Raw genomic sequence first — 13,505 nt, forward strand, 5'->3', positions numbered from 1 at the left:
TCTCCTCCCCACACACACACACAGACACATCCCCTCCACACACACATTCCCTCCCCACACACACACACACATCCCCGTCCCCACACACAGACACATCCCCTCCACACACACATTCCCTCCCCACACACACACACACATCCCCGTCCCCACACCCGCTGCATCCACACAAACACACAACAGTTGTACAGTAAGGGTCCCACGTGTGCACTCCTGGCGCAGAGCATCATGTGCACGGGCCACGTGCACTTACACTACGAGAGAGGGAGAAAGAGAGGGAGAAAGAGAGAGGCAAATCCAATATGGCTAATCGACACAGAAGCCTGTTTACATAACAGCCACTAGCTTCAAACACGCTAGCCAACAAGCTCCAAGTGGTGCTGTTTGATTGCCCCCTAAGCCCCCTTTCTCTCCCCTCTCTGTCTGTCTGTCTGTGTGTATAGATCTACATATCTATATTTATTTAACTGTAATTACAGAGCCCGAGTATAAAATAAATGCAATTTTATGAAATTGACATGAAAACAAAAGTAAAGTCCAACGTCTTAAATCAGCTTACAGTTCCACCACCACAGGTCACATATCTCTCTCTCTCTCTCTCTCAGAGGGAGACACTAATGTATGTCAACATAGCAGTCCCATCTGCTCCTCTCTCCTCCTTTCCTCTCCACAGTTCTCCTCCTCCTCTTATTCCTCTCTATTTCTATCCTCTCATCCTCTTCTCTTCCTCCTCCTTCTTGTATTCTCTCTCTTCCTCTTCCCCCCCCCATCTGTTGCCATGTTGCCATAGAGGTAGGAGGTATGGCTCCCAGAGGTCACAGGTAGCCTAGCGACCCCCAGGGGTGGGACACACACACACACACACACACACAGACACACACACAAAACAACCAACACACACTTTCCTTCCCCATCACAGATAAAGGTCTTTAATTTAAATGAAAAAACAACAAACAAAAATCACGTTGAGAAACTCTGGAGGTATCAAAGGCATGTATAAAAATAGAACTGAGGTGGAGGTTACGTTTGACGGTACAGGTCAAGTCAGCGCAACCCAAACAGTTGGTCTTATGGAGACATCATCGCATGTCTGAACACCGCACACATCTTGAGATCAAGATAGCTTTCCTTGTAAGATCTCACAATAACATTGACAATTATTATATTTCGATCTCAAACCGCATTGGTCTCGTACAAAGGAATCAGAGCAATAGGGTCCAACAGCCAGTGAATGGCTGAATGAGTCTGTACAACATAAAACGAAAAGGTAAATATAAGATGCCATAGCAGCCATTGTTATCCTCTGCAGAGTGACCTTTTAATGAATGGATAATGGTGACTATTAGTATAAATACTCTTTTTGCATCTGTCGAGACAATGAAATCAGTAGAACTGTATTTAAAACCCTGATTACTCCCTCCCCTGACACAAGCCTAGCAGTGTGTATGGAAGCACTATGGTCAACAGGCACAGTTTCAACAGGCACGAGTGAAAGTGGTGGTGTTGGAATCACCACTCCACATTGACAATCTCAAACAAATATTTCAAATCATATTTGCGAAAAATATAGATGTTTTTATAAAAAAAAAGTCTAGATTTTAATTCCAGGTTTTCAACTACGGATGATTCCTCGTAAACTGAACATACGGTCATCGCAATGTAAACAATCACATTTTTGTTACTAAAGCTGCGTTCACACCAAAAGACACATTTGTCGCCCGTTCGCGCCGTCGCCCAAGTTTTGTCGCTTGGCAAATCATAATCCGTCGCTGTGCGAGTTTTATCAGGCGTATTGTCGCGCCAAATCTTTTGCGCGCCAACGGTGCTTCATGGAGATTCATTCTCAACCACGGCCGAGATAACCACCGTTGCATGTCTTTACCTGTTGGATGAGGGGGAAGACGTCGGAGAACCCGACGCAGTCTATTCATAATATTATAATGACTACGGAAGAGGCAGTGAATGGAGTATTGATTAGACAGTTGATTAGACACACAAGACCGGTAACCACAGCCACGCCGGTAACTACAATAAACCCCGCAAAGCCCAATCCCCACGAGAGCTCCCCCCGCTAAGTCCATCCGGAGGGTCACACAGCTTTTGGCCGTGATATTCTATATTATATTCTATTATATATAGAGCTCCGGTAGTCGCACACGACAACAAATCACTTTCTCCTCCATGCTGCGGTTCACCCCGGGCTGCACTGCAGGGAACGGTTGGCCGGTTGAACGCTGATTGGCTTTTACGTTACGCACGTCACTCGGTGGCCCACGCTGTTAAACGCTGATTGGCTGTCATCACACAAATGTCGCGGCAAAGTATAAATATTTCAACTCGAGCAAGGTGTCGCAATGCAAATCCTCGTGAACGTGCTCGCCCGTGCCGGGCAAAAGTGTCGCGCTGCAAATCAAATCTTGTCGCGGGAAACCTTCGCCCTACGTTGACTTTGTATGGAATCGTGTCGCCCCTTCGCGTTTGGTGTGAACGCACAGTAAGGCTTATGATGAACTAAATCTGTATTCTGCAGTATGTTCATAGTCCACCCTATACTCTTGCTGGTACCAAGACTCAAAGTACCTCAAAACAAGCATGCTGTACTACAGTAAAGATATACAGCATTCAATCAATATAATACATTTTATATAATATTGTAGCGTCACAGGGTTTGGGAGGAAGAGGCGGGCCTTCTGGGAGGGGGGTCCCGGGTGTTTCCGGTTGTTGAGTGTTCGGGTTGAGCTGTCTGACTTTTTGAGGAATATAATAAAGCTCCTATGGACTTTCTTCGCTCACTACCTTGCCTGTGGTCATTACAATATATAATATATATATATATTGTTATTATATTATTATAATATATTTTTTATTATATTTAAATTAGTTTTGCAATGCGCACTTTGAGTGCATATACATCCACGTTTTGTATACATTCAAAACTTCTTACATGTTTTATCATTGATTCAACCACTAGGTGCTCTGGAAATTACTATGTTCCTATCTCCCGTTATGTTGTGTTAGATAGTCTTTGAAAAAAGAGAGGCAGTTTGCTATCAACAATCAGGTAGCTAACGTACTTTACGTTAGCCATTTTTGAGTTATAAGATTGACTTAAGGCGAAGGTTTCAGTTTTTTCCATCAACATATTTCAAACAAACAAAATAAAGAAAGAAATCCATGATACCCGGAATGATTGACTTGAGAACGAATGAACTTCCACCCAGAAGAATACGCCAACAAAACAGACCTCGCACTTACCACCGCCATTTTGTCCAGGGGACGATAAACGTTGGGTCACATGACCCTACAAAATGTCAGAGATTGGCTTCTTGGTTTGCTTGTTTTGCTTGGCGGTTCGGGGCGGGGCCGCTGCCCTCGGTGGCAGCTGGCCTATCGTTGGTCGGCACAGGTGAGTAATCCGCTGTGGGGTCAAAGGTGAGGTCAGCCATAGCAGTGTTTTCTCGCAGAAGACAATGTCAAGGGACCAAAAAGATTTGGGCCTAGTAGAAGGAGCTCACCAAAAAAAGTATAGATCACCAATGAAATCATAATTATATGATTATGGTATATATTAAGGGACCATTTCCGGTATTTTGAACATTGAGCACCCTTTCTGGGTTTTCTAGGATGAAATAGAGTGGTTGACACCGAAATGTTGACTATTGGTCCCGTCTTGGGAATTTGGCTCATTTCGAATCGCCCCCGCCTGCTTCACAATGTCAACTGCCATTTACAAACCTGTCCTTAAAACACCCCTAAGCGTTCGTTTTCAGAAATGTGCAAGTCAACGAGTGGTTAGTGGTGTTCGTTGATGTTCCAGATCAAGTATCGTAGCGAAATACAATTTCTGTCGTGTTTTATAGCACATTTATAGCATTTTGTAAATCCCATTGATTTCTTCTGGAAGACTCATTGCTCGTTCACCGGAAATGGAAAGTGTAGTCTTTTAGCTCGGTTCTAGCCCTACTGTTGAGACAGAGAACCGAGCGAAAAAGACTACAACCAAACGTCAACAGCCACCCTCTCCGTTTCCCGCCAACGAGCAATGAGTCTTCCAACAGAAATCAATGGGATTACAAGATGAACTTTAAAATACGACTTAGCATAGCAATTACGCTACGAGGCTAACGCTAGGGGCTACGACGGCGGGGTCGGTGCGCTAACCTCAAGCAGGGGTCCCGGGGTGATGACCAGGAGGTACAGTGCCCAGATGGGGATGAGGGAGACGGAGGACAGGGTCAGCAGCCAGCCCAGCGCGGTGGCCCAGGCCGGGGAAACCAGCCCCTTGGTCAGCCTGAGTGGGCTCCAGTGCACCAGGGCCGCGATGAACGTGGCCTGGAGGCAGGGCGGTGGAGGGGCTCAGCGTTAGCTTGATGCTAGCTAGCTCAACTGTCAACCTGGGTGTACGCTAGTTTGGTGTTGTGTTGTTTTTTGGCTGGTCTTGTACATGAGATTTTTGGTTGGTTAAATAAAGGAGACAAGTGGTTAAATACAAAGAATAAATAAATAGTTTCATATTTATTTAACAAATATATTTATTAAACTAAAAACAGAAAATTAAATGTATGTTTGTGTACAGCTTTGCGGCGGAACACAAAACTCACACGTCACGCCAAAACAAACCGGTCAACTGTCAAAATATCGCTTGAAAACATGTTTTCCTGGGGGTCAAAGGTCACTCACTATGCACACCACGGGGGTCAGGTACTTCCAGCAGACCTTGAAGAACGGCGAGGGGCTGTGGCCAATCATGTCGCGGATGTGGTCGCTGAACCGCTCAGGGCCTGAACGGAGGTGGACAGGGGGAGGAAGGAGAGGTTCTTACAGGAAAATTGAGTTTCCCTGTATTTAATAGGAATGTAAAAGTATGCAATAGGAATTACGTTGACATAACTAGCTACCAGGTAAGGGGTGATGCTACACCGAGGGCTATTCCTAATTGCGAGATGCCCCGACAGGGTGATGCAGAACCCCAACGCGAATTATGCCGCGTCTGACACGGCTACTTAGTAAAGAAATAATACACTTGAAACAAAATATAACAATTGTTTTTGATTACTTCTGGTAGAAACAGTTGTCCGTTCGATTTAATGGTTGGAAATAGCGTCTGTAGCAACGTTCTGTTATTCGTAGCAAGGGTTTGCTTTCAGAAATAACAGATGGCTGAATGTCATGATTGACCAATCAGAATTGAGTATTCCAAAAAGGGGCGGTAGTGAAAGTGGAAGTAAAATAAGTTGGATACAAGCTGCTAGCTCTTCTATGAGACTACTACAAATAAATAAATATAAAGAAATACACAAACACTTTCATTCCCTTCATTGTGTCCAGATGTGTCTTTAGAAACTTGGTCATTCAACACCTTCTGTTATTACTCAAATTTTGACTATGTGCTTACAATAATCCTCAAGCCCGCTTATAAATCGCTCTGGATAAAGCCGTCTCCGTGACCGAATCTCAACTCATTTCCCAGTTTAAAATTGAACAACAACAATTACAACTAGCACCACAACTACCGCAACCACCGCAATACATCAACTCAATCCATGTTCTTTATGCGAGGAGCCCTCCATAAACCGATGACATTTAAGACTTTAAAAACTGATTTACACCCGCTGCGGGAGCCGTTGTTTTGGCCCCGTGCCAGTCTGCCACCGAGGGACGGATTAGAGGGTCACAAACAGGGGTTCTGTGCCTACAATTAAGACCCTCCAAACTCTGGAGGTTCTTTCCCCCGGAAGGGGGCGTTTCCTGCGACTCCAGCCCCCCAGGGGTGATTTAGTGGCTGGGGAGCCAGACAATGCCCCCGTTAACAGCGAGAGTCTGGTTGGTCCAATGGGCAGCTATAGACCCATTAATATACTGTCTGCCGGCTCCCCCCCCCCGGAGTCAATGGAGAGGGAGAGAACAGACACACACACAAAACAGAAAAACACACACACCACATATGCACGCAAGCAAACACACACACACACGGACGCACACACACGCAAGCACACACACACACACACCCCCTCCACATATGCACGCAAGCAAACACACACACGGATGCACACACACACGCACACACACGCAAGCACACACAATAGGACGCACACACAAACACACGCATGCAAGCTGAAGCACACACACAAACACATCCATAAAAATGGATGCGCACACACCCACCACTCAAACACGCTAGCGCACACACACGCAAACACACACACACACACACACACACACACACACACACACACACAGAAGGACGCAGACACAAACACACACACACGCACGCACGCACACGCACACACACACACACACACACACACACACACACACACACACACACACACACACTTCGGACAAGTAGTAGACAAAAACATTTATCAAAGACGTATTGTGTTTTGCCGGAGCGTGGAGCAACGCAAGAGAGATGAAAGAACGAAGAGGAGCGGGAAGAGGAGGGGAGCGGACACCGAGCGGCTCAGAGGGACGAAGAGGAGAGAGCGGTCCAGACAGGAGGAGGGAGGAGTTGAAAACTGGCAGGAGATGAGCATGAAGGAGTACAGAGAAAACACTTGAAATACCTCAACCCTGACACTCGAAAAAAGAAAAGGAGGAGAGGAGCAGAGAGGGAGGGGAGAGGAGAGGTGGTTGGGGGACTGCAAGGAAAAAAGGAGAGGGAAGGAGAGAGGAGTCACGGGAGGGAGGAGGACGCAAGGGAAGGAGGAGAGAGGAGGAGAGGGGAAGGGTTGTTGAGATACAGCAAGGAGAGGAAAGGAGAGAGGATTCAGAAAGATAGGAGGATGCAAGGAGAGGAGGAGAGAGGAGGAGAGGGGAAGGGTTGTGGAGATACAGCAAGGAGACAAGGAGAGGAAAGGAGAGAGGATTCAGGAGAGAGAGGAGGATGCAAGGAGAGGAGGAGAGAGGAGGAGAGGGGAGGAGGGCGTCGTACCGTACACCCAGCCAACGACTATGGACTGGAAGATGGCCAGCAGCAACATGCTGGCTCCACTGCAAGAGTGATGGTCGTAGATCTCAAATATATACACGCCCCCCTGGAGAGAGAGACACCGTGGAGGGATAAACTGAAATGTTAACGTCTATTCAGTTGGAACGAGGCAACCAGGGGGAAAAAACAGGCACATTTTAATTGTTTTGACTGTTGCCGTGCCAACCGATTTAATATTCAGCACAACAGGAAAACAGGAACGGCAAATTATAGTAGTCAGTAGCATCGGTATGAGTGACGATATCAATAATTATCTAGTGGAACTTCTGGGTTCCCAGCTAATTAAAAGCCCTCACTGGCTAATTTGAGTGCAGAATATGGTTGTGATTACCGACACAAACCTGACCTCAAGTCTTAATTAAGTCAATTAACGGCTAATAGCAAGCATGTCAATCATTTGAAATTAGTTTTAAATCACATAATTATTGGTAAATGGATAATGGATTATAACACACACACACACAAACACACAAAAACGAACACGCACAAACACACACACACACACATGTGCACGCACACACAGACACACATGTGCACACACACACACACAAACAAACCCATGTACGTGCACACAAACACACACACACGCAGACACAAACGCACGCGAACACATACAAACACATGTGCAGACATAAACACACACACACACGTGCACACACACACACACACACACACACACACACTCGCAGACACAAACGCACGCAGGCACAAACACACACACACACGCACACATGTGCCCGCACACACACACAAATGCGCACGCACACACGCATCTGCACGCACGTACACACACACAAACTTACGAATACAAACATAAAAACTCACTTCCACACACAGACACACACAGACCCCTCCCCCCCCACCCACCGGGGTGACCATGGTAAGGCCCAGCAGGAAGCAGGCCGTGCAGATGACCAGCAGGATGAGTTCGCGCCGACGGCCCCGTCGGATGGTGCTGGGGTACAGGTCAGTGAGGCTGGTCATCAGGGCCTCCAGACACACAAACTGGGGGGCCGGGGGGGACACCAGACCGTCAAGGGGTCCGCCGTAGTCGTATGAGACTACGTGTGTGTGTGTGTGTGTGTGCATTGCATCTGTGCGTGTTCAAACGGGTGTGTTTGTGAGTTTGTGTGTGTGCGTGAGGTATTTTGCGGGTGTGTGTACGTGTATGTGTCCATTTTTGCGTCTGCGCGTGTGTGTGTGTGTTCATGCGTTTGTTTGTGTCTATTTGTGCGAATGTGAGTGTGTATTGGTGCGTGTACGTGTTCATGCGTGTGTGTGTGTGTTCTTGCGTTTGTCTGTGTGTCTCTGTGTGTGCGTGTTTGCACGTGTGTGTGTAATAGTGTTTGTGTGTGCATGTGTGTGTGTATTCATGTTTGTGCGTGTATGTGTGTGCGTCTGTATATTCAAGCATATGTGTGTATTGGATCTGAGCCTCTGTGTGTATTCATACAGATGCGCGTGTGTGTGAGTGTGTGGGTGTGTGTGTGTATTCATATTTGTGCGTGTATGTGTGTGCGTCTGTATATTCAAGCATATGTGTGTATTGGATCTGAGCCTCTGTGTGTATTCATACAGATGCGCGTGTGTGTGGGTGTGTGGGTGTGTGTGTGTATTCATATTTGTGCGTGTATATGTTTGCGTCTGTATATTCAAGCATATGGGTGTATTGAATCTGTGCCTCTCTGTGTATTCATACATGTGTGCGTGTGTGTGTGCGCGTGCGTGCGTGCGTGTGTGTATGCCACCTGTGTGTCCAGTCCCAACATGAGCAGCATGAGGAAGAAGCACACGGCCCAGAAGTGGGGGAGGGGCATCATGGCCACCGCTCGGGGGAACGCCACGAAGGCCAGACCGGGACCTGGGGGCGACAAAGTTACGACCGTCGTTACTCAAGGCCCAAGTATACTACTCCCGACTCCGGAACTACGGAGACCCCCCGAGCATTCAAAGTTCTCCGTCGGGACGTCGGATACGCAACGCAATTCGCCGCCCGATCGATCTTATATGTTGACTACAAACCATGTAAATAGTGTGGTAAATAAACTTCCAAAGCTTTTCAAATCTTATTCGGTGTTTTATTGGTCCTTCACGTGCAAAGTAAACAATGTACAAAGTAATTAAGGTGCAAAGTCAAACCGAGAGAAGCGATTCCGGAAATGCTTTTGTTAGAGGACCAATCACAGCGCTTCACGTCTCCGGTGCGTCGACGGATAGTTAAGGAATATTGGACTACTCGGTGCTGTGTCTACGCACAGCACTTGACCGAGGAATATAAGCAGCCCTTAAGACTCCATTCTCTTGCCCCTCGTAGTTGGGACGGGGGAGGGAACATGATCTATGATTCAGAATCGATTCAGAATCGTTTTCCGTTATTGCACTAGTGAATCAGTTGATGTCACTTTTCTATGGTTCACACTTTACTTTTTTAGATAAAAGCGGCGTCAACTTGCACACTCTCTACTCTGCTTTCACGACATCGCGTGCCACGCTCCCGCACATCCTGACACATGGAGGAGGAGGAGGAGGGGAGGTGGGAAGGGGGGGGAGGGGCTGTTGAGGGGTGGAGGAGGATGTTGGAAGGGGGGGGGGGGGCAAGGGAGGAGGATGGGGGAGAGGAGAGAAGGGAGGAGGGAGGATGGGGAGGGTGGAGGAGGAGGAGGTGGGAAGGGGGGGATGGAGGAGGGGGGAGAGGAGAGAAGGGGGGGGATAGGGGGTAGGGGAGGTTGGGAGGGGGGGAGGAGGGGGGAGAGGAGAGGAGGGGGGGGAATAGGGGGTAGGGGAGGTTGGGAGGGGGGGAGGAGGGGGGAGAGGAGAGGAGGGGGGGGAGAGGAGAGGAGGGGGGGGGGGTCTCACCAGACTGGGCCACATCGGGGACGTCCACGCCCTGCTCCCCCGCCATGAAGCCCAGCACGGAGAAGATGGCGAAGCCCGCCACGAAGCTGGTGAGGCTGTTGAGCAGGCACAGCAGGAAGGAGTCCCTACACACACACACACACACAGACAGGGTTACACACACACACACACACAGCAGGAAGGAGTCCCTACACACACACACACACACAGACAGGGTTACACACACACACACAGCAGGAAGGAGTCCCTACACACACACACACACACAGCAGGAAGGAGTCCCTACACACACACACACACACACACACACACACACACACACACACACACACACACAGGGTTACACACACACACACACAGCAGGAAGGAGTCCCTACACACACACACACACAGACAGGGTTACACACACACACACACAGCAGGAAGGAGTCCCTACACACACACACACAGACAGGGTTACACACACACACACACACACACACACACACACACACACACAGCAGGAAGGAGTCCCTACACACACACACAGACAGACAGGGTTACACACACACACACAGCAGGAAGGAGTCCCTACACACACAGACAGACAGGGTTACACACACACACACACACACACACACACACACACACACACACACACACACACACACAGCAGGAAGGAGTCCCTACACACACACACACACAGACAAGGTTACACACACACACACACAGCAGGAAGGAGTCCCTACACACACACAGACAGGGTTACACACACACACAGCAGGAAGGAGTCCCTACACACACACACACAGACAGGGTTACACACACACAGCAGGAAGGAGTCCCTACACACACACACACAGACAGGGTTACACACACACACACACACACACAGCAGGAAGGAGTCCCTACACACACACACACACACAGACAGGGTTACACACACACACACACACACACACACACAGCAGGAAGGAGTCCCTGCACACACACACACACACACAGACAGGGTTACACACACACACTCACACACGCACACACAGCAGGAAGGAGTCTCACACACACACACACACACACACACACACACACACACACACACACACACACATCGGACTATCATCACACACACACAGAGTTACAAACTCACAGACAGATATAGTCAAACTATCGATATCGTCACACAAACACACACACACATATAGTTACACACACAAACACAGATATAGTCACACTGTCGCCGACGCACATACACACATAGGAAGTGACAAAGTCTCGCGCAAACACACCAAAGCCCCAAATAGGTAAATACAAACTATTCCGCACATAAGTGAAGGAACGGCTAGTGATCGTGTGTTACATGGGTGCGAGAATGACTCTCTGCACTCGTACAGGCGTGTGTGCAACCTCACGTGCTGAGAACGTGTCCCCAGAGAGCTCAGTGGGGTTAAGGGAACAGACAGACGGACAGACAGACAGATACAGAGAGCGAGAGGAAAAATAGACACACAGAGAGAGATAGGGAGGGAAAAAGGAGAGACCAAGGTCAGAGAGAGAGACGAGGGAGATATGTCAGAGAGAGAGAGAGAGAGAACGAGTGAGAGAGAGAGAAGGACGGAGAGTGATATCAAGAGACTGGAAGAGAGAGAGAGAGAGAAAGTGCGAGAGAGAGACAGCGAGGCGAGGTTGTTATGACGAGAGAGAAAGAGGGCGAGTGAACGAAAGAGTGGGAACAAAAGAAAGAGCCAGAGAGGGATAGAAAGCGAGAGCGAAAGAACGAGAGATGGGAAGAGCGAGGGAAGGAGAGAGAGCGAGGTAAGTGCAATCACAAGCGTGATAGAGAGAGAGAAGATGAGAGAGAGAGAGAGCAAGAGGGCAAGAGAGAGAGGGCGAGGGACTCCTGGAGTGTGGGAACCCCAGAACTCGGCGGAGTTCCTCGGGGAGTGTTTCCTGTCTCCATTCCAGCCATTCCAGCAGAAGCCCTTCAACACACTCCTGACTGACCGGGCCCCGGGAACCGCGCCCCAGGAACGCGCCCCCCGGAACCGGACGGCAAGCCAGTGTGGAGTCAACAGATTTTTTTATCCTTTGAGCTGCGTCGGCCCTTCCATAAGCACCCTCTCACACACACACACACACACACACACACACACACACACACAGGAATCTCCGAACATGTTTGTCTGTGTGTGGGGGAATGTGTGTGTGTGAGCGAGGAGAGTGTAAGAGTACGAGTGAGATGGAGAATGTGTTTGCACACACGTTGCGAATGGGTGAGAGTGAGAGTAAGGGTAAGAGAGTGTTTTTGCAAGTGTGTGTTTGGACGTGTGTGTGTGTGTGTGTGTGTGTGTGTGTGTGTGTGTGTGTGTGTGTGTGTGTGTGTGTCCGCCTCACTTGTAGCAGTTGTTGTTGAACTTGTTGTAGCTGCCCATCGCTGTGAGGCTGCCCAGCGAGATCCCGTAGGAGAAGAAGATCTGAGTGCCTGCATCCATCCATATCTACACAGACAGACAGGCAGACAGACAGGCAGGCAGGCAGGCAGGCAGACAGACAGACAGACAGACAGACAGACAGACAGACAGGCAGGCAGGCAGGCAGGCAGGCAGGCAGACAGACAGACAGACAGACAGACAGACAGACAGACAGACAGACAGACAGACAGACAGAAAGGCAGGCAGGCAGGCAGGCAGGCAGGCAGGCAGGCAGACAGACAGACAGACAGACAGACAGGCAGGCAGGCAGGCAGGCAGGCAGGCAGGCAGACAGACAGGCAGGCAGGCAGGCAGACAGAAAGACAGACAGACAGACAGACAGACAGGCAGGCAGTCAGACAGGCAGGCAGGCAGACAGTGAGACATTTGTGACCTGTGGTGGTGGAATTCTAAGCTGATTTAAGACATTGGACTTTAACACTTTACTTCTGTTTTCATGTCAATTTCATAAAATTGCATTCATTTTATACTCTGGCTCTGTCATTTTTGTTAAATAAATATAAATACATACATGTAGATCTATATACACAGACAGACAGACAGATCTCATGTTCATCTTCACAGAAGTCAATCCTCCCTAATATATATCATGCCCTTCTGACCCTGGGTTGTATATCACGGTATGATTTCAGGAATAGACGGTAACGGTATTATATCACGGTATGTTAATTTAATCCTCTAATTTCTAATTTCTAAATCTTTTCTAAAGTTACTTCCATCTCTGAAAAACACTAATGTTTATTAGTATGGATTTCTTTCTCAACTTGATCCCGACCTTGCCGTATAGTTTTGGCATCTCAATCTGGCTGCGGGCAGGTAACGCGTACCTGGGATCGAGTGTTTTGACCATCTCTTTAAAGCCCTTTCTATCGACATTTTGAAAGGGAACCATGTCCTTACACAGGTAAACACTGACAACGTTTGTTGTCTCGTTCCACCGCTGGCTTAGTTGGTCGTAAGGACTGGCTTTGGAAAATGCCTGCGGAAGCGATGTGTGTGGAAGAGATGCAGAGACAGCTTCACGCCACAAGCATCTGTCTCGTACGGTGTGGAAGGAGAGCTCGCGAAGGGACTATGCAAGCACGCAAGCACGCACCAAGCGCGCCTGCATGCTAGCGCAATAGCTTACTGCCTGAGAAGGCAGTATCGCTGTCAAATCTGTCCCTGGGAAAAGTAACGTTCCGCCGAATTGA

The 13,505-nt window shown here is 48.5% G+C and overlaps 1 protein-coding gene across 7 annotated transcripts in view; it reads right to left on the reverse strand.

Annotated features, from left to right (window-relative positions):
- Nucleotides 1-904: 904 nt before the first annotated feature.
- The window catches only part of LOC307074555 (sodium- and chloride-dependent GABA transporter 2-like), a 29,346-nt gene continuing 16,745 nt past the window's right edge, over nt 905-13,505 (reverse strand). For all 7 annotated transcript variants that reach the window (XM_079734741.1, XM_079734745.1, XM_079734743.1 and 4 more), the window contains 8 exons: nt 12,215-12,318; nt 9,845-9,969; nt 8,737-8,849; nt 7,856-7,993; nt 6,932-7,034; nt 4,678-4,778; nt 4,159-4,329; nt 905-3,415 (listed from right to left, as the gene is read on the reverse strand). In XM_079734741.1, coding sequence (XP_079590867.1) covers nt 3,299-3,415; nt 4,159-4,329; nt 4,678-4,778; nt 6,932-7,034; nt 7,856-7,993; nt 8,737-8,849; nt 9,845-9,969; nt 12,215-12,318 — 972 coding nt within the window. In that variant the 3' untranslated portion in view covers nt 905-3,298. The remainder of the gene's footprint in view (nt 3,416-4,158; nt 4,330-4,677; nt 4,779-6,931; nt 7,035-7,855; nt 7,994-8,736; nt 8,850-9,844; nt 9,970-12,214; nt 12,319-13,505) is intronic.

Source organism: Pollachius pollachius (genome assembly GCF_949987615.1).
Source record: "Pollachius pollachius genome assembly, chromosome: 4".
Classification (NCBI taxonomy): Eukaryota; Metazoa; Chordata; class Actinopteri; order Gadiformes; family Gadidae; genus Pollachius; species Pollachius pollachius.